General features: G+C 40.0%; 2 protein-coding genes across 2 annotated transcripts in view; both read left to right on the plus strand.

The window, feature by feature from the left end:
* Positions 1-19,611, plus strand: part of LOC137281589 (DNA polymerase alpha catalytic subunit-like) — a 78,431-nt gene extending 58,820 nt beyond the window's left edge. The window contains exons 28-39 of the mRNA XM_067812919.1: positions 4,337-4,369; positions 4,949-5,041; positions 6,238-6,443; positions 7,607-7,739; positions 8,745-8,876; positions 9,854-9,929; positions 10,457-10,555; positions 11,797-11,981; positions 13,837-13,968; positions 14,736-14,852; positions 15,449-15,536; positions 16,563-19,611. Of these exons, the coding sequence (XP_067669020.1) occupies positions 4,337-4,369; positions 4,949-5,041; positions 6,238-6,443; positions 7,607-7,739; positions 8,745-8,876; positions 9,854-9,929; positions 10,457-10,555; positions 11,797-11,981; positions 13,837-13,968; positions 14,736-14,852; positions 15,449-15,536; positions 16,563-16,720 (1,452 nt within the window). The 3' untranslated portion in view covers positions 16,721-19,611. The remainder of the gene's footprint in view (positions 1-4,336; positions 4,370-4,948; positions 5,042-6,237; positions 6,444-7,606; positions 7,740-8,744; positions 8,877-9,853; positions 9,930-10,456; positions 10,556-11,796; positions 11,982-13,836; positions 13,969-14,735; positions 14,853-15,448; positions 15,537-16,562) is intronic.
* A 2,692-nt stretch (positions 19,612-22,303) lies between these two features.
* LOC137280962 (uncharacterized) lies at positions 22,304-23,989 on the plus strand. The gene is made up of 2 exons (XM_067812137.1): positions 22,304-22,994; positions 23,511-23,989. Exons 1-2 carry the CDS (start codon positions 22,304-22,306, stop codon positions 23,987-23,989), a joined length of 1,170 nt encoding a protein of 389 aa, XP_067668238.1.
* The last annotated feature ends 3,477 nt before the right edge of the window (positions 23,990-27,466 follow it).

Consider the following 27,466-nt stretch of genomic DNA (forward strand, 5'->3'; position numbering starts at 1 on the left):
TTATTTTTCAGTAGTGTTGCACCAATAGTCTGTGAACTTCATGCCAGAATCAATGCTGGTTTTTTATGTTTACTTAGTGGAAACCAGCAACCATAGTATGGTGGTGACACCTAAAATACATTATTAGTGCAGTGTGTGCAATACAATCAACATTGCCATGAATAAATTGCTTGATGCATTGAGAACAGGTGTGTTGCGAGAGGGGTTTTGAAAAAATGTTTTCTGCTCGGGAGCATGTTTTCTTTTTGGAAGTCATTTCTACAGTAACAAAGCAAAAAGGTCTGATTTTATTGAGGTTCAATTTGGAAGGAAACACAAGCCTGTACAATGTTGATAATACTGGTGACTGGAAAGAAATTAAATTTCATTAAAATGATATTTATTGCATTTAGTGACTGAAACAACATAGCTGATGGACTCCCAAGATTTTTAAACATTAATGAAAGTTTTCTTCATTCTGAAGCTTAGCATTTATTCAGTGGGGATTCTGTCTCCTGTTCATAGGGAGACCATGTAGATTCTCTTTCTTCTCCATGTCTAGACCCAATGGGGATCTATTCTCCATATTTTGATGCAGAGGTTATTTTCTCTTCTCCATTGGTAGACCAAGTCGGGATTCTCTTTCTTCTCCATATCGTGACTCATATGTAGAGTCAATGAGGATTCAAGCTTTTCTGCTTAGGATGATCCAGGGGGATTCTCCTTTCTCCATTGGTAGACCAAGTTGGGATTCACGTTCTTCTCCATATCAAGACCCAATGAGGATTCAACCTTTTCTGCATATGATGATCCAGGGGGATTCTCCTTGCTCCATTGGTAGACCAAGTTGGGATTCTCTTTCTTCTCCATAGGAAAACTGATTTGGGATTCCCTCAGTATGTAGATCCAGCAGGGATTCCATTCCATCTCCATAGGTAGAGCAAGCGGGGATTTCTCTTCTTCTCTTTGTTTCATCAACAGACCACATAGTGATTTTGAGTCAGTACCTCTCATTAATTCTACTTTTTACAGTTTTTGACACAGTCCCCTCTCACCAATTTGCTGTGTTTGTACAGATTTGAAACCATCAGCATCAGCCGAAATAGTCCTGCTTCCTGGTCCGTCTTCATTCTTGTTTGTTTGTTAAGTGATAGCTTGTCAACACAGATCACCGTCAGCAGCCGGTTCCCAACATACAGTTCACCTTAAGACAATGCCTTTATGGAGGCAATCTCGTAATATGAAACTAGCCGAGAATCAACAAACCATCGCCTCGTCTTCTTCATCTCATGCTTTCATAGAGACAAGTGTTAAGTGGGATTTGCAACGTCGAGAAATTATGGTTGATTCAAGGCTATATTTCAGTAGGAAAAGATGACATGTGGAAGGCTAGGGGTTGTGTAAGGTTGATCTTGAAAGGGGGTTTGGATTGTCATGGTTGTGCTTCCAATTTCTGAGATATTTTGCATGTGGTTGTCGTTACGAAAATATTTTGGTAGAAATCATTGACTTCGCTGTTGGTCTTATTTTGGAAGTTGATACAATTTGGATAAAGTCCAGGAGTTGATTCTTTGGCTTTGTGGAATCTGTTTTGTTTAGATTTGCGACTCTCTGAAGACAGAGGTACAAGACTTTGTGTCTATGTACGTGACAGTATGTTGAGGATGTGCCTTTGGTAGGTGGGCAACTGATAGTAACTGAGAAAAGTTGAACATTTTTGTGATACATCTTCTTTTGTTTTGAATTGAAGCTAGTGTTTCAGTTTTAAAGGTCTTTGCTTCCCATGTGAGTGAGGATGTGGAAATTGTTTCCACAGCTTAAATCTTCATGACTTCTTCATGAGACTTTATTGCCCATGTGAGTGAGGATGTGGAAATTGTTTCCACAGCTTAAATCTTCATTACTTCTTCATGAAACTTTATTGCCCATGTGAGTGAGGATGTGGAAATTGTTTCCACAGCTTAAATCTTCATGACTTCTTCATGAGACTTTATTGCCCATGTGAGTGAGGATGTGGAAATTGTTTCCGCAGCTTAAATCTTCATGACTTCTTCATGAGACTTTATTGCCCATGTGAGTGAGGATGTGGAAATTGTTTCCACAGCTTAAATCTTCATTACTTCTTCATGAGACTTTATTGCCCATGTGAGTGAGGATGTGGAAATTGTTTCCACAGCTTAAATCTTCATGACTTCTTCATGAGACTTTATTGCCCATGTGAGTGAGGATGTGGAAATTGTTTCCACAGCTTAAATCTTCATTACTTCTTCATGAGACTTTATTGCCCATGTGAGTGAGGATGTGGAAATTGTTTCCACAGCTTAAATCTTTACTTACTCTTTTTATGAGACTTTATTGCCCATGTGAGTGAGGATGTGGAAATTGTTTCCACAGCTTAAATCTTCATGACTTCTTCATGAGACTTTATTGCCCATGTGAGTGAGGATGTGGAAATTGTTTCCACAGCTTAAATCTTCATTACTTTCTTTATGAGACTTTATTGCCCATGTGAGTGAGGATGTGGAAATTGTTTCCACAGCTTAAATCTTCATGACTTCTTCATGAGACTTTATTGCCCATGTGAGTGAGGATGTGGAAATTGTTTCCACAGCTTAAATCTTCATGACTTCTTCATGAGACTTTATTGCCCATGTGAGTGAGGATGTGGAAATTGTTTCCACAGCTTAAATCTTCATGACTTCTTCATGAGACTTTATTGCCCATGTGAGTGAGGATGTGGAAATTGTTTCCACAGCTTAAATCTTCATGACTTCTTCATGAGACTTTATTGCCCATGTGAGTGAGGATGTGGAAATTGTTTCCACAGCTTAAATCTTCATGACTTCTTCATGAGACTTTATTGCCCATGTGAGTGAGGATGTGGAAATTGTTTCCACAGCTTAAATCTTCATGACTTCTTCATGAGACTTTATTGCCCATGTGAGTGAGGATGTGGAAATTGTTTCCACAGCTTAAATCTTCATGACTTCTTCATGAGACTTTATTGCCCATGTGAGTGAGGATGTGGAAATTGTTTCCACAGCTTAAATCCTCATGACTTCTTCATGAGACTTTATTGCCCATGTGAGTGAGGATGTGGAAATTGTTTCCACAGCTTATATCTGTATTACTTCTTCATTATGCTTTGCCAAAATAAGCCACGGACTGGTACATTTGGTTTTGTCAAGCTTACCTTTCTGATTTATGCTTATGTTGTATGTTTATGATGTACAACACTATGTATCACAAACATTGGGTAATGAATATGAATATTTATTCACGAGTATAATACTGGAGTTAAATGACTGATGCACTGTATGAAACCCTCATGTTGACTGTTAATTTGTCATAGTACTAACTAGTGACCTGACATACACTCAAATTTGGTATGTAATAGACTAGCAGTTATAGTCCACAGTACCATGTGCAGCCATTGAAAACTAACATGACTTGCACTACTGTAATGCTAGAACATATTCCGTTCTTACATATCTCATTTTAATAAGGGCTCAAGTAAAACATTCTTAGATAAAAAATTGTCAATAGTCATTCATATTCATTCTGGTGACCACGAATAACGATTATTGTATTGATCAAGGGCTATGGTTTGATTCAGGGTGTGTTGAGTGAGTGAGTGTGAGTGTGTTGTAACAACACCATTTACATTTTTACCTTTTTCTGAAACAACTTAAAGATTCAGCTGAGATTTTGTGTTTGTGTGTTTCTGAAAAGGGGATAAACTCACTCAAGGTCACAATAATGGAATTTCAATATGGCTACCAATTAGCCATTTTTCTTCAAAAAGAAAGTAGTGTCTAATCTTCAAAACTTTGTTGGTGTGATGGAAAATGTGAAACTGAAACCTCACATGCTTCCTCCATTGGTGATAAATTTTGTAAAAAGTTTAATTTTATTCTTACTTTTATTTCAAAAGCAAACTATTGGAAATACTGTTCAAAATGTCTTCCCCAAAATAATAAGCAAATTTCTTTAAATGATGACAACAAGTATGTTATAATATCCTGGAATATTTAAGATGAATTCAGTTATGACATGGAACGAGATTGTACACCTTATGAAATGTAAATATAAGGTCAGTCAAAACCAAGCTGTTAAAATAATGTTCTCACAAACACACATTCCAAAATTGCTTGTGCTTGCTTATGAGAAAACATGATCAATTGCTTGGTCGTTTAGTCACTATGATTTACAGACATCAGTGATGTTCCTGTTACTATTTATGAATGCAAATTTGCACTCAGTACAGTATACCATTACTGGAGTAGGGGATGTCAATATTTCATGCTTGTTGCTATGAAACTTATTGTGTGTTTAAAGCTTTATTTTTTTTATTTAGATTTTATTGAAAACAAAGGATCTTGTACAAGCGGTAAGTAACTTTTTTAGTTGATTGAAATACAAACCTGTTAGCATTTGGTTGGATACCAAGGAGTGAACTATTTTCTGAATAACAGCATGGTTTTTGTGAGAAAGTTTTTAACATGGAGAAAATGTTTTACAGCTTTTTAGGAAAAACTGAACTGCTTGAATAAACTATTACGAGGTGACTAGTCACTCCCTGAGCACTATTAAATTTTGTTTTAATCCTGACATTAACTTTCAAGTCAAGTTGAAAGTTGAGGTGTAGAAAGCAGAGCAGGTTAAAAGCATTGATTGCCAAAATATATTGTGAATGGATGAAAATTTTAATGATATCTGATCTATAAAAATTGTGACATCAATAATCTGTACGGATAATTTGCGATGAAATAAAGTTTCAGTTTTACTAAGTGCAGCATAAAACAATATTCACTCACTGTAGGCTCATCATGATATATTTAGTCATTTGGCAAGAAAGTTCATTGCTGGTGTAAGACTCTCGAGTATTGAAATATTGTTTGATGTTTTCATCTCATCAACACATAAATACCATCACTCCAAACCAGTCTGTATGAACTTTATGCTACAGATGAACTTGGACGTCATCTACGGAGACACCGACTCCATCATGATCAACTCCAACTGCACTGACCTTGACCAGGTGTTCAAGCTGGGGAACAAGGTGAGACAATAATAATAATAATAATATTAATAATGCATTTGTAAATCGCTTAATATCCACCTTATAGATCTTGTGTCAGTTTGAACACTTAAAGTGTTGTAGACAGTATAGAGAAAAATCTCTTAGAAAATTCTATTTTTGAGTTTTGTCTGTCTGCCTTTCTTGATGATATAAAAGGTATGATTTAGCCTTGTCATCTTAGACATCACAGTTTTGCTATGCAGTTCTGCATCCTTTTGTAACCCATATTTGGTCTTACTGCCAAATCACTCTGATGAACTAAGTGCCTTGGCTTCACCTCTGGGGAAATGTTGGCATCTCAAAAACTCACTTTATGAGAGTTTTCAGTTTTTAAATTCAGAGTTATCTTTACATTCAAATTAATACAGTGAAACTCTGCATTAAATGCTCTGCCTCTGAAGTAATGTAGTAATCGGTCTTAAAATGTTAACTCTTTGATGGACATGTTTATTCTAATTGGCACATTGTTGCTGACATTTTACTGACTTGGGCTAATTCTCCGGAATACTGATCCTGTGTTGCAGTAAATTAATCTGTCACTCACTCACTCACTCACTCACTCACTCACTCACTCACTCAGTGTTAACGAATGGTATTAAAGGCGGCTCAGCTTGTCGTAAGAGGCGACTAACGGGATCGGGTGGTCACGCTAGCTGACTTGGTTGACACATGTCATCGGTTCCCAAGTACGCAGATCGATGCTCATTTTGTTGATCACTGGATTGTCTGGTCCAGACTCGATTATTTACAGACCGCCGCCATATAGCTGGAATATTGCTGAGTGCGGCGTAAAACTAAAACTCACTCACTCACTGTTAACGAATGGTGTTTCACAATAACAGGACATTGGGTCCTGTAAGTTTCAGATGTCTGTCTGACCCAGTGAAAATTCACAGGACCCACAGAATAAAATTAAACACACATTTCAGATTTAACATTTCTCATTATTGGCTTTGAAATTATTAACATTATATAATGATAAACATTATAAACATGAATTTAGAAACAGTGAACAAGTGTCACATGCCACAAATAACAACTTCAGACAAAAGTTGTGACATATTCAGTCAGACACTGGGGCCAGCAGGTCAGGGACTTCTGTCTGACCGTTGGCAAATCTGCCGGATTTGTCAGAGGGTCAGACACTATTCGTGAACACTGCTCACTCCGTGCAGGTGAAGTCGGAGGTGAACAAGCTGTACCGACTTCTGGAGATCGACATCGATGGAGTGTTCAAGTCAATGCTGTTGCTGAAGAAAAAGAAGTATGCCGCTCTGAGCGTGAGTCGGTCAGCAGACGGCAAGATCACCACATCAGAAGAGCTGAAGGGGCTGGACATAGTCCGTCGAGACTGGTGTGACTTGTCCAAGGAGGCAGGAAAGTAAGAGCATAACGAACTCAATATAAGTCTGAGGCATAAACGTCTGGTCTAGTAGCAGAGTCATGCAGAGATGCCAGCATCTATGATTGTATTGTAGTTGCAATGAACTTTATCCTCAAATCACGGGTTCCAAAATCCTATTGCCTGATGCCCAGGACAAGTCAGTTTTCATTTCGGGCAGTCCAATAATGGTATCTTACTTGTCCGTGGACTACTAGATAATTTCCATTCATGGTTTCAAACTACAAATAATCTTGGATTTCATTTCATATCTGCTTATAATGAAGCTATTAAAGTTCACAATAATAACAAAAATAGCTAGTAGAGAGTGAAATTATAACTCTTCTGTAAATAGTCTAGTAAACATTAACATCATGCATTGTGTCATAAAATCAGTGCAAGTGGAAAATTAGTCAGGACAAGTTACTTTCTTGAAGTCACTTGCCCTGTGGCAAGTGGCTTTTCAAAATATTTCTGAACGCCTGCAAACTAAACCATTGCAATTGCATTAGAAATTCTACGAAAATTTGAAGATAATATGATTTGGATATATAGGCAAAAACATGTTTTCGTTAATTGAATATTCAGCCCCCCATGCCCACCATTTTCATATTTAAATATATTTTTGCCAAAAAGAGATGACTAGAAGAAATGTAATGCTGATAATTTGGAAATCTGCTGTTGGAGGTATATAATATGAAAACTTCACTCTTAATAATTATCTTTCTCAGAATCCATCATGGTTTTAAGTATTTAGTTGACAACTAAGTTTATGGTTAAACTACAAAATTTTGATACTTTTGCAACAGTTTTAGGGTGGGCGTCTCTGTATTCATGCATATAAATATCTATATGTTAAGACTATAATCTACTGAAAATGGCACATATACAATGCTTAATCTTTTTGATTCTGTATGCTGAAATCTTAGAGAAATGATTTGTTTTTTGAGGCTTAACTTCTGACTTTGGTCCATGTCTTACAATAGTTTTACAAACTGTTATGCTATGTCATTAATTTATGATCAAACATTCTTCCTTGTTAGAGATGGTTTGCAAGGAAGAAAACAATTTCTTTCTGTTACAACCCTTCCAAACCACCTCCATGATGAATAAAGGCGAGGCTGATTATTTCTTCATTTAGAAGATTCTCATTTGTTCTTCAGGTTCGTTGTGAGTCAGATTCTCTCAGGAGAGACGAGAGAGACACTCGTGGAGACAATCCACGCCAAGCTGATCGAGGTTGGAGAGAAAGTGGCCAACAACGAAATCCCTGTGGAGTTGTTCCACATCACCAAGGTAGGGTTTCGGGAACTAGTGTCAGAAGTCTAAAGTATTTTTGGGATTGCACTTTCTCAGGAAAGTATGTATTCCAGTACATTTAAGAGTTGACTCCCATACCATGATTCAACCCCCCACTCTTTGAGTGAGTCCCCGAATCATTAGCACACAAGGTCAGCAGTCTAACCCCCTCAGCCCCCACAACTTCCATTAAAGCTACCTGTCGTAATATTGCTGGATCTTAGACTTGCATAGACTTTCATTAAAGCTACCTGTCGTAATATTGCTGGATCTTAGACTTGCATAAACTTTCATTAAAGCTACCTGTCGTAATATTGCTGGATCTTAGACTTGCATAGACTTTCATTAAAGCTACCTGTCGTAATATTGCAGGATCTTAGACTTGCATAGACTTTCATTAAAGCTACCTGTCATAATATTGCTGGATCTTAGACTTGCATAGACTTTCATTAAAGCTACCTGTCATAATATTGCTGGATCTTAGACTTGCATAAACTTTCATTAAAGCTACCTGTCGTAATATTGCTGGATCTTAGACTTGCATAGACTTTCATTAAAGCTACCTGTCGTAATATTGCAGGATCTTAGACTTGCATAGACTTTCATTAAAGCTACCTGTCATAATATTGCAGGATCTTAGACTTGCATAGACTTTCATTAAAGCTACCTGTCGTAATATTGCAGGATCTTAGACTTGCATAGACTTTCAGTAGCAGTAGGGAGCGATTGGGTGGCCTAGTGGTTAAAGTGTTTGCCCACCACACTGAAGATCCAGGTTTGATTCCCCATAAGTTTGAAGCCCATTTCTGGTGTCCCTACTGTGATACTGCTGGAATATTGCAAAAAGCGGCCTAAAACCATACTCATTCCTTCACTCCTATTAGATTACAATAATGAAGTCAGAAATTGTGAAGTTTTGTAATATTGATTTTGCATGGCTAAATGATTAATGTATTTTTCTCTTTAAATATTTGTTTGATAAATGGACATTGTCCTTTCCAGCAACTGACAAAGAACCCAGAGGATTACCCAGACAAGAAGAGCCTGCCTCATGTCCAGGTGGCGCTGCGAATCAACAGCAAGGGAGGCAAGCGCATGCGGGCAGGAGACACCATCGCCTACGTCGTGTGTGAGGTAGAGCGTCTTAATGGGGTTAATACAGAGTGAAGAGATCTTTGACCAAGTTTTAGCACTTTGAGAGCACTGTTAGACACCTGAAAAGGCAACGTGAACAACCACCATTTGTGAGGAGATTCTTGAGTGAAGTTATGAATAGATTGGACAAATTTCAGCGGCTGCGATTAGGTCCAAAGTGTGCAACAAATGTCACCTAAATGTCCCAAATTGGACATTTCTCATATTGTGCTGTTCTTGTGAATAATTTTATGACATTGTTGAGATGGCATTTTTTGATCATAGACCTATATATAGTCTGAGACTTTGGAATTAAGTTTTGTAATACTGCTAAGAATTCAGGGTGAAATTACATTTTTGAAATACCTGAATGAATTTACAAATATACAACTTTTTCTGAAAAAAAACTCAGTTTCAAACAGTGTTTGCAATACTTTTATTTGCCTGTTGGTCATCAGGGCCTGTTGCCTGCAGGCTTAAATTCTACGAGCCCTGAATGAAATCTAAGGGCCAGTTTTGTTAAGTCAAACTAATAAAAACTAAAATAGACTACACTGTACAGTTTCACACTGTTTCTACAAAATCAATTAGCGAATCCTTTGGTGCAGACAAAGGTTTTTTATATGGCTTGGTGTTGATATTCCTAAGCACAATGTACTGAAATACCAGGAAGTGAAACTTTAAGTTATCGTAACATGGAGCATCATGGATAGTTGAAAAATAAGGAAAATATTCCAGTGTCTAAAAAGACGGATTATTTACTGAAGGCCACAAGAGAGTGCAAATATTTAAAACTGCCGTCTCAATCAAATAACAACTGGTGCTAGGCCTCAGGGCTGGTGATTGTTTCGTACACTGGTTTCAAATAGAAACTGTCCCCTAGTTGCATGAAGTTTGGTATTGAGGATAAATCTGTGTGCATGCTGTATCCTGGAATACTATTGGATACATTTTATGTTTGACCTGATTGTTGACAGGATGGGTCAAACTTGCCTCCATCTCAGCGAGCCTACCACCCTGAAGAGTTAGCAAAAGGAGACAGTCTGAAAATAGGTGAGTTAGGTCATGCCTGCAAATTAGTTTGACATTGTAGCATGAACTGGGTCTGTGTGGCCCTTTCGCATAAAGATCATTATACAAGGCTCTACCTTCGAGAACCTGTGGTGTCATTGAACTTCTGGTTATGGCATCAATTCTAGTGTGATTCTTATGACCTGATATTTCAATGACATTTAAATGGTGCTACTGCGATGTCTGGTGAAAGGATGTTTGCAGAAGTGCACATTCTTATTCTCTTCCTTTCTTCTCCTAGGGCGGTGGTATAGCCTTGTGGTTTAAGCGTTGACTTGTCATGTCAAGACCCTGGTTTGATTCCCAGATGGGTAAAATGTGTGAAGCTCATATCTTCTGTCCCCCACCAGGACAATGCTTGAACATTGCTGAAAGCAACATAAAATCAAATTCACTCAGTCAGCTGGCTACGTGATCAGTAGAAGATACACCGATGTCTGATATGATTACAAATATGTGACACCTCTCCGTGGGTGAATTTCGACTGATGATGAGAATGTTTGTTTCAGACGTCAAGTACTACCTTGCCCAGCAGGTGCACCCAGTCGTGGCCCGACTCTGTGACCCCATTGAGGGTACAGATGCAGCCCATCTAGCTCAGTGCCTAGGTGAGTGAAAACTCGAGTCCCATCATGACCCTTGTTTTCATGTTGTAATCAGTGATCCCTGCAAGAATCCCTAACTGATTCGGTTTGAATACCAGCCACCTCCAGTGCAGTGTCTTGTGGCAGAAGGGACGGCGGGGTAGCCTAGTGGTTAAAGTGTTTGCTTGCCTTTCTGTAGATCCAGGTTTGATTCCCCAATAAGTGGAACCCATTTCTATTGTCTCCCTGCTTAGATATTGCTCGAGTATCGCTAGGAACGTAATATAAACTCCCTCGCTCACTCTTGTGGCTGTTTCGCAAAGAGGTCACAGTCATCGTAACTGTTAACACAGAATGTTATGCTAAATTGTGGAAGTTCAAAGAGTTCTCTTGTTACAATTTCTTGCCACGACTACTTAACTCAGCATGTATTATGTGACCTGGTGGTGTATGTTTCAAAATGTGATTATACACAACCCATATAGCTGGGGTATTGCAGACAGCGGCATAAAACTAAACTCAGACACGGCCTTCTTTGAAATGGTCCCTGATGTGTTCTATTTGCACTAAAACTGGAGATGCTTCACTGGCTTGATTTAGTGCTTTGCAACTTGCACTGTGCAACCCAATATTACAAAGGTACAAGTAAATATTTGAGAAATAAACCTAACATTATCAGCATCAGTATGTCAACCCATTTTTCTTCTAAATTCTGAATATCTGAATATCTGAAAATCTGAAAATGTGAATATCTGAAAATCTGAATATCTGAATATCTGAATATCTATATATATAAACAATACTTATTAACAGACATGTTTTAGCTATGACAGCGTTTGAAAACAGGGATCAGCTGCATCTCTGGGTTGCTATGATTTCATGGTTACTAAATCACGGAAATATGTTTATGTGCACTGAAATTTTTGACATTTTAACATACTACATTGCAAGTGGAATTTGACTGGTGCAAGTAGGTTTATATATTAGGTAGCACCTGGTGGAAGTAAGTTAACATCTCTTAAATCAAACTAATAATCTAACACACTGTCCATTGGCAAAGGGAGTGTGATGAGAAAACACAAGGTTGTCGGATTGACATGCGATTTACTTAGTTAATATAATGCCACCAGCAAACATTACAAGCAGAGGATGATGAAGATTTTAGGTGCAATTTATGTAGATTCATATGTGATATAGTTTGTTAATCTGATGAAAATGAAGGTATCCATAGTAACATATCTCTCTGTCACCATGGATACCCACAGGCCTTGACCCCACTGGGTACCGGCATCAGGCACAGCACCATGACAACGACGACGATGATGCTCTGCTGGGAGGAACGCAGATGTCGGAGGAGGAACGGTACAAGGATTGTGACAGGTTCAAGGTCAAATGTCCAGCACCCGACTGTGGACGAGAAATAATTATGGATGGTGTCTTTCTAGGGCAGGTGCGTTCTGATTCTTTATTATAATGGTTAAAGTAAATTCTTGGGGAAAAATTTTTGTGTGTGTATGTTTGATTTTATGAATGTTTAGAGTTTTTGAAGTCAGAGGACATGATTCAGATGTTCTTTGTATGTCAGGATCTGCCACATTCAACGTCAGTTGCATACTTTTCACTCACCCTTCTCGTTTCATGACAGTTCTTTCTCAGTCACTCACCCATCATTTCACAGTTCATGTCACTCACTCCATCACCCTCCATTTCACAGTTCACATCACTCACTCCATCACCCTTCATTTCACAGTTCACGTCACTCACTCCATCACCCTCCATTTCATGGTTCTTGTCACTCACTCCATCACCCTTCATTTCACAGTTCACGTCACTCACTCCCTCACCCTCCATTTCATGGATCATGTCACTCACTCCATCACCCTCCATTTCATGGTTCTTGTCACTCACTCCATCACCCTTCATTTCACAGTTCACGTCACTCACTCCCTCACCCTCCATTTCATGGATCATGTCACTCACTCCATCACCCTCCATTTCATGGTTCTTGTCACTCACTCCATCACCCTTCATTTCACAGTTCACGTCACTCACTCCCTCACCCTCCATTTCATGGATCATGTCACTCACTCCATCACCCTCCATTTCATGGTTCTTGTCACTCACTCCATCACCCTTCATTTCACAGTTCACGTCACTCACTCCATCACCCTCCATTTCATGGTTCTTGTCACTCACTCCATCACCCTTCATTTCACAGTTCACATCACTCACTCCATCACCCTTTATTTCACAGTTCATGTCACTCACTCCATCACCCTTCATTTCACAGTTCACGTCACTCACTCCATCACCCTTTATTTCACAGTTCACGTCACTCACTCCATCACCCTTCATTTCACAGTTCACATCACTCACTCCATCACCCTTTATTTCACAGTTCACGTCACTCACTCCATCACCCTCCATTTCACAGTTCACGTCACTCACTCCATCACCCTCCATTTCATGGTTCTTGTCACTCACTCCATCACCCTTCATTTCACAGTTCACGTCACTCACTCCCTCACCCTCCATTTCATGGATCATGTCACTCACTCCATCACCCTTCATTTCACAGTTCACGTCACTCACTCCATCACCCTCCATTTCTCGGTTCATGTCACTCACTCCCTCACCCTTCATTTCACAGTTCACGTCACTCACTCCATCACCCTCCATTTCACGCTTCATGTCACTCACTCCCTCACCCTTCATTTCACAGTTCACGTCACTCACTCCCTCACCCTTCATTTCTGATGTCAGGTCATGTCATTCTCACGTTCAACACCAACATAATTCACTCTATTCTTATTTATTCACTCACTCTTCCTTCTATCCACTATTCTCTTTTATTTTTATAACTGCACTATTCAACCGTCTCTCAACCATCAAAAGCACTCTCTGCTTTCTCTAATTCATTTTCTCTTTGTTATTTCTATATTCACCTCACTCACCTAAGTATCTACACGTCTGCTCTTTCATACTCGAAATCATTTACCCCCTTTTTCTTTGCTCACGTCTGTTTGTATGCCTGCAATAAGTCATCACTCCATTACTCATCCACCCAAACTCTCACTCACTCACTCACTTAGTCATTCACTCACTCAGGGCTGAGGGGTAGCCTAGTGGTTAAAGTGTTTGCTCATCACGCCGAATACATGAGTTCGATTCCCCACATGGTACAAAGTGTGAAGCCCATTTCTGGTATTCACTCATGAGATATTGCAGAAATATTGCTAAAAGCGTTGTTAAACCATACTCACTCACTCATCCACCTACTCACTCACTGTGTGTGTATGTTACAGGACAATCCCCTAGAGTGCTCGCTGTCCAAGTGCTCCAACCCCCAGTGCAAGATGGTGCCCAACGAGTACATCCCCCAGATTCAGAATAGCCTTGTCCTGGCCATCAGGAAACACATCAAGTCATACTATGAGGCAAGTTCTGCTAAATACTCCTAACATATAAATTGGGATAAAATGTTCAGCTGATCTGTGGAATTCCATGGATATAAATGAAAATCTATTGATCTTGAGATTCATCTAAATCTGAGGAGAATATATTTAGAGGACGTAAGGTCCCACTTATCAATGTCAAGACCCACATCTGTGTCTCTTGGGCCATTGAATTTCAGAATTTCACGTCCCATAAAATTGATTGTAAAATTGGTAAACAGCTTTCACTTTCCTCACTGCCTTATGTGATTTGATCAGTTCAGGCAACGCAGCCAATAAGAATCAATGTTTTAGACATACATCGGTAAATGCGAATTGCAGCGCAAATGACGAAGGTTGCTTTCAGCGATTTATATACTGAAATATGGTGAAAAGTTTGACCCGTGATCAAGAATGGTCAGTGAGTGATATTGACAAAAAAGTGAAGAATATATTCAGGTGGAAATGGCTTTAAAAAAAGTAACTGTCATAGTAAAAAGCAATCAAAAAAGGTTTCGAGGAAATATTAGAAAAATTGGCAAAATTTGTAAAGTAGGGATGACAGAAATTTGCAGATTTAAATGTAAATCAATCGATCCTGGACCCTGTCCCCAGACCACCAGCTGATTTTCCACAGGTATCACTTTCACCTGCTGCCATGCCTGCATCAAAGCAACTCTGTCAATGCCAAGGTGTCAGACGATGCAGTCTACTGCATCAGTGATTTAAAAATGGAAAACATTTCTTACATGATCTCGCAACCATTTCAGGGCTGGTTGAAGTGTGAGGATACAGCCTGCGGAGCTCGGACACGGAAAACTCCATTGATGTTCCAGAGGGGTCATCCAGTCTGTGGAACGTGTCAACGGGGCATTCTGCAGCCCGAGGTAACAAACTCACTAATACGTATTCCTATTCCATTAAATTATACTTACTGCATCCAAATGTAGGAAACCTGCTTCTGTTTTGATTAAATATAGAGAAGGCTTGATCTCATGAAACTGTAATGTTTAATGTATGTATAATCCAAACTCTACTGATTTGAATGACACAATGACTTGTGGAAGCTGTGCTTGTAATTGTAATAAGGTGCCTGACTCTGAGGGTGTTGGGGACTCAAACCAACGAAAATACTAGAATCTGTAATTTACTAAGAAAGCGTAATCCCAAATATAACATGTTTCATGTTGATTTGAAGTTGACTGACATGTAAACATATGAGTTGAGTTGGTGGTAAGATTGATAGAGATGTCACAGTTACTATGGAAACGAAGCTGGGTGGGGAATGGACTAATATATGTTGGAGTATGATGGACACCCAAAGACATATATGTTTTCCGATGTGCGGAGGGAATGCTTGTATGAAGCACCAAACTATTGAACCTGCTCCAGACTTATTTTGACTGTTAAATTATCTATACTAGCTTGCCTAGATCAGGTCCTTGATTCCTTCTTTCATGCCTGACTGGATTCCGTGTTTCAGTTCACAGACTCAGCACTGTACACACAGCTGTGTTACTATCAGTTCATCTTTGACACTGAGAAGGCCATTTCACTCCTGCCTGATTCAAGTAAGTTGTATTTGTGGTACGGCACTCAGGAATTCACACTCTCATGCACACCGGAACTCACACACGCATGCACTCAGGAATTCACACACACATGCAGTCAGGAACTCTCACACATGCACTCAGGAGTAAACCTCTCAGGCACTCACACACACATACATACAGGAACTCACAGGCACTCAGGAGCAAACACTCTCAAGAATTCACACTCTCAGGCACTCAAGTCATGTGTCATTTATTAAATTCTTCCTGAAAACTCAACTACTATTTTCACTTAGTTTGGTATCACCTCTTGATTTAGTAATTCAGAAGTTTTGAAAAAGTTGAAAAGCCCTGTTTTCATTGTAAACTCATCTCAATGTTTGGATTTCTGATCCTATCGACCGAAGGGGGGGACTACTAATACAAAAACAAAATTTGTGACTGGAATGAAATTTGCAACCAGTGAAGGTCCCGGGGTAGAATAGGCCTTCAACAACCCATGCTTGCCATAGAAGGCCACTGTGCTTGTTGTAAGAGGCGACTAACGGGATCGGGTGGTCAGACTCGCTGATTTGGTTGACACATGTCATCGGTTCCCAGTCTCTCAAATCGATGCTCATGTTGTTGGTCACTGGATTGTCTGGTCCAGACTCGATTATTTACAGACCGCCGCCACATAGCTGGAATATTGCTGAACTCACACATGAAATTTACAATGTGATATAGTAAAAATCATAGTAATCGAAATGATAAGTATTACACTATTCATTAAATTGTATTTATTGAGACTGAGGTCTTATTACGTCAGTAACCAGTGTGTTGATGTGAGATGTCACTAGCACATTGAATCATGATACCAAATATACTGGGTAAAATAAGTTAGGGATACTGGTATTTTTATGATTGATATCTTGTCATTGTGTCTGTAAATAAATATATCACTATTAATGTTTTCCAAATTTACATATATCCCTAACCATGTTTGTCCAGTATATATCACCTTGATGACACTGTCAGTCATATAATAACTGGACCTCTTAACTTCAGAGCCTGGCCTCAAGAATGCCCGCGGTGAGAACGCAGTGGGAGTGTACAAGTCGTCCTACAAGACGCTGAAGGACACTGTTGGCAGCTGGCTCAGATCTAACGCATACGCTGAAGTCAATCTTACAAAACTTTTTGATGGCCTGTTCGTCCTGAAATGAAATAAAAACCAGGGGAATAAAATTTGATTACGATGACAAGAATGAGGACACTCCGTTCAAACAACTGTTGCACCAGTCAATAAATGAAGTTTTTGAACACAATCCTGGGGATGACGAACATATTGAACTCACTTTTTGAAATAGACAACTGCATTATGCTTCCATAAGTTATGCATTGAAGTGCTTGTGTGCTTGTGTATAGAAATGTACAGATGGAGTTGTATATAGACTGTTGATCCACAAGGTCTTGATATGTCCACAGAGTGATTTCCTTTACAGTGGTAGAGCAGTAAAGTGTTTGCATGTTCAGACAAAGAACTGGGTTGGATTTCAAGTTGGGTCTCAGTGCATCAAAGGCAACAGCAATGCTACCTCAGGGATTTCAAGGAGAGAGTGTCCCAAATATATGTATGATAAGTGACAAGATTGGATATCCTTTATCTAGGGTCAGGGTTGGATGTACTTGATGTAAGATCAAAGTAGAACATCCTTTACTAAGGTCAAGGTTGGACATTGTTGATGTAAGGTCAAGGTAGAACATCCTTTACTAAGGTCAAGGTTGGTCATTGTTGATGTAAGGTCAAGGTTGGGGAACCTATATGTAAGGTCAAAGTAGAACATCTTTTACTAAGGTCAAGGTTGGACATTGTAGATGTATGGTCAGGGTAGAACATCCTTTACTAAGGTCAAAGTTGGACATTGTTGATGTATGGTCAGGGTAGAACATCTTTTACTAAGGCCAAGGTTGGACATTGTAGATGTATGGTCAGGGTAGAACATCCTTTACTAAGGTCAAAGTAGGACATTGTTGATGTATGGTCAGGGTAGAACATCCTTTACTAAGGTCAAAGTAGGACATTGTTGATGTAGGTCAGGGTAGAACATCCTTTACTAAGGCCAAGGTTGGACATTGTTGATGTATGGTCAGGGTAGAACATCCTTTACTAAGGTCAAAGTAGGACATTGTTGATGTAGGTCAGGGTAGAACATCTTTTACTAAGGCCAAGGTTGGACATTGTAGATGTATGGTCAGGGTAGAACATCCTTTACTAAGGTCAAAGTTGGACATTGTAGATGTATGGTCAGGGTAGAACATCCTTTACTAAGGTCAAAGTAGGACATTGTTGATGTATGGTCAGGGTAGAACATCCTTTACTAAGGTCAAAGTTGGACATTGTTGATGTAGGTCAGGGTAGAACATCTTTTACTAAGGCCAAGGTTGGACATTGTAGATGTATGGTCAGGGTAGAACATCCTTTACTAAGGTCAAAGTTGGACATTGTAGATGTATGGTCAGGGTAGAACATCCTTTACTAAGGTCAAAGTAGGACATTGTTGATGTATGGTCAGGGTAGAACATCCTTTACTAAGGTCAAAGTTGGACATTGTTGATGTAGGTCAGGGTAGAACATCTTTTACTAAGGCCAAGGTTGGACATTGTAGATGTATGGTCAGGGTAGAACATCCTTTACTAAGGTCAAAGTTGGACATTGTTGATGTAGGTCAGGGTAGAACATCCTTTACTAAGGTCAGAGTTGGACATTGTTGATGTATGGTCAGGGTTGGACATTATGTGGATAATTAATATGTGAATAATCAAGTCAACGGGATAAACTAGTGTCTGATAGCTAGAGCAGACAATGATGCCCAATCCTGTTAGAAGTCTTTTCTTTGGACAACTTTGGGATCATCTTAGAATAAGGGTAGATATTTGCACCTGTTCAATCAGATCTTTCCAATGGAGGCTATGAAAACAAGGGATGTTCTCAGAGGTTTAACTAGCCGGTAAATGAGGTAGTTAAAACATTCTCTCAAGGAATATGGTAATGTCTTTCCTTACAAGACCTGAAGTCTATTTCAGGAGGGATAGTGGTCTGGTGGTTAAAATGTTTGCTCATCACACCAAAGACCCACATTTGATTCCTCACATGGGTATATTGTGTGAAGCCCATTTCTGGTGTCACCTAATGAGAAATTCCTGAAATATTGCATAAAGAAGTTACAACCAAACTCACCCACTCTCTCCATTGCAAGAGTCCCTTGCTATAACTGGCCCTGAGTACCACTTAATCTTTCCTAAAATAATATGCACCCATCCTCCTCAGATATCATTTGTACATTTGCATGTAAATAAATTCTACTATTTTATAGGCCATTAAATTTATGTTTGCATTTCATGTGAAGCCCTCATTTGCAGCTATGAGATTTTGTAGATAAGATTATAGCCCAATCATTGCTTATAACATAGGCCATTCACATCTTAATATATACTGTTTTGTTTATGCTGAAATAATTTGCTGGGAATATTCATTATGTCTTGAAATATTGTTGAAAGTTTTCACTGATGTAGTGGAAGTTAGCTGGGAAATTGCTAAATCATCAAAACAAAGGTACTACCTGTTTGTGTATATTCTGTCTAATAACATACAACTTTCTTTATGAATTACAGATTTTGTATTGAAACAAGTTTAATGAAAAATAGAATTCTTTTGTATATGGGTCTGATCGGATAGCCTAATGATTAAAGCATTTCCTCACCGTGCTGAAAACCCGGGTTCAACTCCCCACCTGGGTGCAATGTGTGAAGCCTATTTCTGGCATCTCTTGCCACAATATTGCTGAAAGTGGCCTAAAACTCACTCATTCGTTTGTTAAACAGCACAAGAACAGTGCAGAGGTAGCCCAGTAGATAAAGGTTGTGTCAAGGGAAGGTCTGTGTCAGATTCCACTCATTGATAGGTCTGGTGAAGGCAGATAAAATTGCTGCAGTATTGTTGAACATGGATTAAAACCATACTATGATAAAAGATCACTATTTCAACATTTTCAGTATGTAACGTGTATGTATATACATAAATTCCTTCAAAACATTGAAATAAATAATTAAGACAGAATTCTGGGGTTGTTTTTGCTCAGTTTGAAGAGATAATGGTCATATACCACAAAATTGAATTTCAGGATAAATCAGGATTTTGGGTGGCCCTGCTGCATAGGCCTTGGAAGCCCAAATGTCCCACAGATGCGTTCTGTGCTTCTTTTTTTTTGTCACCTTGATTGATGATGTAGACAAGGGACTGAATGTTCAGGTCTCTTCGGTTGGTTGTTAAAACACCATACTTGCAACCTCTTATGGCTCAAAAGCGAATGGTTGAATTGCAGTCTAACTCGAAACTGAAATGCTGATCATTATCAAAACACACCAACTCTGTGAGCATTCTCTTCCCCACAGTGGTTACTTGTCACATCTTCCTACGTTCGTATGTGACAAGTAACATCTGTGGGAAGAGAATGCTCTGTGAGGTGTTTTCAGAATTTGTATCCCACAAATTTAAAAATAGATGAACAATTTATGATTAAAATATTGACACAATTCACTGTTTGTTTTGAGGAAGGAGGGGCAGGGAAACGGACAGCCAGGTGTACCAGAAAAGGTGGAGCCGGCACTGCACAAGTTAATAAAGAACTTTGTCGGCACTTGTAAACGTGCTTCTCGAACTGAGTATTCAATGTTAATTAGTTTTCGAGTTAGATTGCAATAAACGGACTGAGACAATACTATAACTACATGTATATGGCGTGTGTGAATACAAGCCAAGCCAGTGATCAAATGCATGAGCGGCCTTCTATGCAACTGGAATACGATGACGTGTCAACCAAATCTGCGAGCCTGACCACCATAACCCGTCAGTGAGTGAGTGAGTTTAGTTTTACGTCGCACTTAGCAATATTCCAGCTATATGGCGACGGTCTGTAAATAATCAAGTCTGGACCAGACAATCCAGTGATCAACAACATGAGCATCGATCTGCGCAATGGGGAACCGATGACATGTGTCAACCAAGTCAGCTAGTCTGACCACTCGATCCCGTTAGTCGCCTCTTACGACAAGCATAGTCACCTTTTATGGCAAGCATGGGTTGCTGAAGGCCTATTCTACCCCGGGACCTTCACGGGTCCGTAACCCGTCAGTCACCTCTTGCGACAAGCATGATCATGGAAGTTCAAGTCTGATCGGATCAGTGTATGCCTGATGTGGCTGAAAGTCTGAAGTGATGCAGGGTTTAAACGTTTATTGTTTCATGAAACCCACATTGAGGACATGGTACTGACAAAATCCAACTACATATACAGGATGACTCTTTAAATCTAGAACTGACATGCCAGTAGGACCCACCTGGGATTCGAACCCTTATTTGTTGTGCAGTGACGTCTGAACTGCAACTTCCTTCATTTACAAGAATAAGAGGCTACCTATGCAATCAGGTTGTCATACTTGCTGACTTTGTTGACACGTCAGTGTGTCCCAGTGGTGTAGATCGATACTCACGCTGTTTGTCACTGGATTGCCTGCTCCAGACTTGGCTATTTACAGACCGATGCCATATAATAGGAATATGGCTGTGAACAGCCTAAAACTAAACTCACTCAAGATTTCTATATCGCCCATAACAATGACGGGGTCTTGTCCCAAATGATTCTGCCCTATGATTGATCAAGTTCCACGGGATTTTAGTTTTAAGAATCGACTACAGTGGATTAGGTGGTCAGGTTACAAAATTGGTTAATAGGGTGTGTCGTAGTTACCATATCAGATTTCAGTTTGTTGAAATGGTGAATGAGCGAGTTCAGTTTTTCGCTGTATGGTAGTAGTCTGTAAATAATCGTGTCCAGACCAGACGTTACTGTGATCAACAACATGAGCATCGAATATGCAATTGGGAACCGATGACATCTGTCAACCAAGTCAGCGAGCCTGATCACCCGATCATGTTAGTCGCCTCTCTTACGACAAACATAGTCGCATTTTAGGGCAAGCATGGGTTGCTGAAGGCCCGATCTACCCCGATCGTCACGGGTAAATTCTAACTGTGAGAAGAAAGCATGTGAAACAGGGCCATGTCGAACACTGATTGCATGACGCTACAAGTAATAACAGATAAATGTATTGTGTGTCAGAATCTTGGTCTTTGATACCCACGTTCCGTGAAAATCCGGGATACAATAGACCCTCAGCAATCCATGCTTGCCATAAAAGGCGACTGTGCTTGTCGTAAGAGGCCACTAACGGGATCAGGTGGTCAGGCTCGCTGTCTTGGTTGACACGTCATCTGTTCCCAGTTGCGCAGATCGATGCCCATGTTGTTGATCACATTGGATTGTCTGGTCCAGACTCGATTATTTGCAGACCGGAATAACTGGAATATTGCTGAGTGCGGCAAACTCACTCACTACAAAATGTCCTTGCAAGCCTATGGAATGCTAGAAGGGACCATGTCGCGTTGTCGCACTTTCAGAAACAAGCAAAAGCTGTCAATAGGTCGACCAATGGCCCTATATTAGTTTCTATACATACACGATACCAATCACCAAATCTGTTCATCAAAACCTGTCACACGCATGACCGGGCACCTAGTCACAATCAGATGCATCTAAAACAGTGAACGTATAGCTAGGATCTGATACCTCAATATACAGATTTGACCACTGCACGCTCAAACCAGCCCTGTTTCTATAACGCAAGACTTTGTATTACTGACGTGACAATCTGTGCAAAGCTTCCGGAAAGGGCAATTTTGAGAAAACATGTATAAAAGATTCTTTGGAATCATGTGTTTGATCATGAGAAGAAACCAGACAGTGTCGCTGTCGCTTGCTACCACCATTGTCGTATACTTGTTTGTGAAACGGGTATCGGAAGTGTGGAAGGACACCGACATTCCCTTTCGTCCCAGTGATGGTAGTCTAGGTTTTCGTCCTCGCGTCACTCAGAATATCAGCTCACACCAAGAAGATGAGAGTACGAATGATGATCCGTGCGTGTTCTATTTAATGGAACATGTCGACTCTTCTGTCACGTGCATGGACCAAGACTGGTTATGTGACGAGTATGCTGATTCCAGTGATATCATTTGCAGGTGGTACAAGTCTCAGACTCAGAACCTAGTTGCCGACAGTTGTGTTTTGCCAAACGTTTCTGAGGTCGGATTTCAAAATGGCGGCTATCCAGTTCCGAGGATCGTTTACTACGTGGCCTTCGGTCTCAGTCGACTTTCTTTCATTCAGTATTTGAGTTTGCTGAGTGCTAAGAGGTTTATCAAGCCATGGGCTATGTACGTTGTCGGCGACGAGCATCTGACGGGGACGTGGTGGCAGGCGGCGGAGACGGGCCTGGGAGTAAGATTTATCCAGAGGGAAAGGCCAGAGTGGCTCGCGGATATGAAAATAACCTCCACTGAACTGGCTGGGCACCTCATCAGACTGCAGCTTCTCATGGGTGAGCAAATGTGACCATTTATAAGTCAGTTCACACGTGTGTGCGCGCGCGTGTGCGATGTGTGTGAGAGGGCTCACGTAAACGTCATTTTATGCATCACTTCGTATGTGTGTGGATGTGTGTGAGAGAGAGAAAGAGAGAGAGAGAAAGAGAGAGAGAGAGTTCACTTGTGTTTATACAATGTATTAAGTGCATCTGTATTAAAGAATGTCTGCAAGTGACATAAGGAGCATATTAACGGAAATGATTGTGCAGTGTATCTGAAGTGTTCAACTCTTCTCCTCAAAATTATAAATATGGACGAGGGTACATAACCGAGGCCATTCGGTCTCATAGCAACCGTGGCCATTCAGTCGCATAGCAACCGAGGCCATTCGGTAGGAACAGAGGCCATTCAGTAACATATGATTCCCCTGATTTGACATTACAGCCTAATACATGCAATAAATAAGTTTTCCCTCACAACAACGCACGTCTGACTGTCAGCATGATCACTCCGTGAAACACTATTTTCAGTTAATGGCGGAATCTACATTGACCTCGACATGCTCATTCTTCGACCTCTCGACCCATTTCTGCGTTATGACGTCACTCTTGGTCACCATGACAACGACAGAGGGTTGAATAATGCAGTCATATTAGCCAGAAAACATGCTCCATTCATCGAGAAATGGTACACCAGGTACAACGACTTCAACGATGACGACTTCACTGCGTTGTCGGAGATAACCCTTCGACAGTTGTCAAATGAGCATCCTTCCTCCGTTCACCTGGAAGCAAGGATTTTCCTCTTCCCAGACAAGGCACAGCTGCGGGTACTGTCTATAAACCATTCTTTTGACTGGCGAGAGAATTATGGAATACATTTACCGTGGCACCGAGAATTCCGACTGCCTACAAATCCGGATGGAATTAACAAGATGAGAAACTCCACTCTCAGACAGATCCTGGAATATGTTTACAGTGAAAATGGCCTCATATCTACAAGTCCTTGAGTGAGTGAATGAGTGAGTTTAGTTTTACGCCACAGCAATATTACAGCTACACGCCGGCGGTCTGTAAATAATCGAGTCTGGACCAGACCATCCAGTGATCAACAACATGAACATCGATCTGCGCAGCTGGGAACCAATGACACGTGTCAACCAAGTCAGCGAGTCTGCACACCCGATCCCTTTAGTCGCCTCTTACGACAAGCATAGTGGCCTTCTATGGCAAGCATGTGTTGCTGAAGACCTCTTCTGCCCTGGACCTTCTCGAGTAAAAAGCCTTGATAGACCGAATCTGTTTAATGTACCTTGTGTAACTTTGCACTTTTGGCGTGCATTTTCTGTAGAATAAGCCGTGATTCTCATGAACACAGCTCCAAGAAGATCTGGCTTAGAACCGACCTTCACAACCCATTATTGTATCAAAGGACCACACCATTTTCCCTTCCGCCTGGCCCTTTTCACGATGTTTAATCCACAATGAAGCAAGCCCAGATTTCCTCAAGTCTTCTATCTCACAGGGGCTACTTTTCAGTTTAAATGAAATTCTTTGTTTCTATCAAAATTGTATGTATTCATAAACTTAAGCGATAAGCGAGTCTTAAGAGACATATCGAGGCATACGTTAGTCAGGAGGTGACTTTGTTTAGACACGACGTTGTATCACATTTTCTTGAATCGATGGTGATGATGTTAATTATTGGATCGTCTCTAACAGATGCGATATTTGTTTTAATAATGTTTTATCATACGTGGGATGTTACTTGTTTTGGACTGAAAAATGCGACAAAGAAACTCAATCAGTTTTGTTGTGTTTAAAAAAATGGATTTGAAGCTCTCGTAAAATATTCACAATTTAGATTGACAGTTTTGTTGAAAGTCTGGGGTAGTTTGGATCAAAATAATTCTGAACAGTTTCATAGTAACAACACAGCCTTCAGCAGAATGTGGGATGAAAACCCGAGCGTACAAGTCTTTAAGTGCACGATCTCACCGAAAGTGAAAGCCCAGCCACTGAATCTGGGATTCGAACCCTCGACAGTTTGCTAGCGTTATCACCTGTTCTACTGACTACTCACAACACGGTAACAATAACGGCTAGGATCCCACTGTTGGCGACAACGCACGTCGTGGCCGTGAGTATTGTTTTACGCCGCAATCAGTAAACCCACTCCATACTGTAGACATAAACAGTCTATCCTTGAAGATCAGGGATAGAATTGGTCCCAGTAACCTGTGCTTGTAGTAAGAGGTGGCTAGAACCGGTGCGTGTGGTCAGACTCGTTGACGCACGTCATCGTATCCTATTTGCAGGGATGAATGCTCATGATGTTGATCACTGGATTGTCTGGTCCAGGCTCATTTATTTGCAGACCACTGTCATATAGCTGGAATTGTGCTGAGTGCGGCGTAAAACAACAAAGATTGAGCCCGGCAAACTATCTGTAGAGTGAGTGAGTGAGTGAGTGAGTTTTACGCAATGTTTTACGCATAAGGCAGTCTTGGATTAACACCAGAAATGGACTCCACAAATTGTACCAATTGAGCCCGAGTTTACGGCCTGACGAGCGAACGCATAAACCGCTAGCCTACCCCGCCGTCCGTTTACAGTTAATCAGTCAAATAAGAGCCGGAGTATCCCACCCTTCTCCAAGAATCAACACGAGGTAAAGGGGGCAACAAGAACTGACAGAGCAGCCATGTGTTGTTTGAAGAGTGAATGAATAAATGAATGAATGAACGAAGGAAGGAAGGGACGAATGAATGAAAAACCTTAATTCAGTAATATACCTACCATGCCTCTTTTGATTCCAGCAGTATCAGTGCTCTCTTTGAGAAACAGACATTCGTATTTATCCGTTATGTTGGCATGGAACTGACGTGTTTCAGCGTAAATATGTGAGTACCACACTTAGAAGTTGAACATCTCAACATACGTATGTGCCCAAGGAACTCGCTGCGGCTTCTGTTGAATTGCTATGTTTGATCGGCGATTGGTGTAAAAAGTACTGTTATTTATTTTCATTTTTTCCGTAATGCTTAAATACGGCTTGGCGGGAAGAAATAACACATTTACGTTTATGTCCGTTTGTAATAGGTTGGTCCGCTAACCTTTTCAAAATTTCACATGCCTTTTAGTTCTAATTTCTCTGACCTTTGACCCTGTGAAAGACACAAATCCCCTGTGTGTCATAACTATGGACTTGATCATTTTAGTTTTGCACGTGGACCTTGTTTCTTGATATCAGCCACTTGTTTGACTTGTCTAGACTCGAACTGTTACTGTCATAGAAGTGAACACAGTTGAGTGGCACCTTAAACAACACGCATCCAAAACATTTCATATTTCAGCGTGATCTATCATGTAAGAGTGTTATCTATCAGACAGCAGCAATGCAAGAGTGTTTTTCACCATCACACCAGCACTATAACAGTGTTCTTCACCATCACACCAGCAACATAACAGTGTTCTTCACCAGGCACAATAACAATGTAACAGTGTTATTCATCAGAAACAATAGCAATGTAACAGTGATATTCATCAGAAACAATAGCAATGTAGCAGTGTTATCCACCATATTCAGTAGCACTGTAACAGTGTTATTCATCAGAAACAATAGCAATGTAACAGTGTTGTTCGTCAGAGACAACAGCAATGTAGCAGTGTTATTTACCAGTGACATTAGCAATGTAACAGTGATATTCACAGCAGTGTAGCAGTCTGTTCACTCCGCATCATGTGTGTACAAATTGGCAGTCTAATGACAACTGTTAAACAAATATAAATTAAAACAAATATAAATCACCCAAAATCCAACAGCTTACAACAGTTGAGTTTAACAAAATCCAACAGCTTACAACAGTTGAGTTTAACAAAATCCAACAGCTTACAACAGTTGAGTTTAACAAAATCCAACAGCTTACAACAGTTAAGTTTAACAAAATCCAACAGCCTACAACAGTTAAGTTTAACAAAATCCAACAGCTTACAACAGTTAAGTTTAACAAAATCCAACAGCTTACAACAGTTAAGTTTAACAAAATCCAACAGCTTACAACAGTTAAGTTTAACAAAATCCAACAGCTTACAACAGTTAAGTTTAACAAAATCCAACAGCTTACAACAGTTAAGTTTAACAAAATCCAACAGCCTACAACAGTTCAGTTTAACAAAATCCAACAGCCTACAACAGTTAAGTTTAACAAAATCCAACAGCTTACAACAGTTAAGTTTAACAAAATCCAACAGCTTACAACAGTTAAGTTTAACAAAATCCAACAGCTTACAACAGTTAAGTTTAACAAAATCCAACAGCTTACAACAGTTAAGTTTAACAAAATCCAACAGCCTACAACAGTTGAGTTTAACAAAATCCAACAGCTTACAACAGTTAAGTTTAACAAAATCCAACAGCTTACAACAGTTAAGTTCAACAAAATCCAACAGCCTACAACAGTTGAGTTTAACAAAGTATGGATCTC

This window comes from Haliotis asinina, chromosome 4 (genome assembly GCF_037392515.1).
Source record: "Haliotis asinina isolate JCU_RB_2024 chromosome 4, JCU_Hal_asi_v2, whole genome shotgun sequence".
NCBI classification, from domain to species: domain Eukaryota; kingdom Metazoa; phylum Mollusca; class Gastropoda; order Lepetellida; family Haliotidae; genus Haliotis; species Haliotis asinina.

What these genes read in the sequence shown, in the direction of transcription:
- LOC137280962 (XM_067812137.1), top strand. Translation starts at nt 22,304, where the DNA reads ATGTATAAAAGATTCTTTGGAATCATGTGTTTGATCATGAGAAGAAAC. An exon ending in CAGACTGCAGCTTCTCATGG is followed by an intron (nt 22,995 to 23,510) that starts GTGAGCAAATGT and finishes CACTATTTTCAG; the next exon opens with TTAATGGCGGAATCTACATT.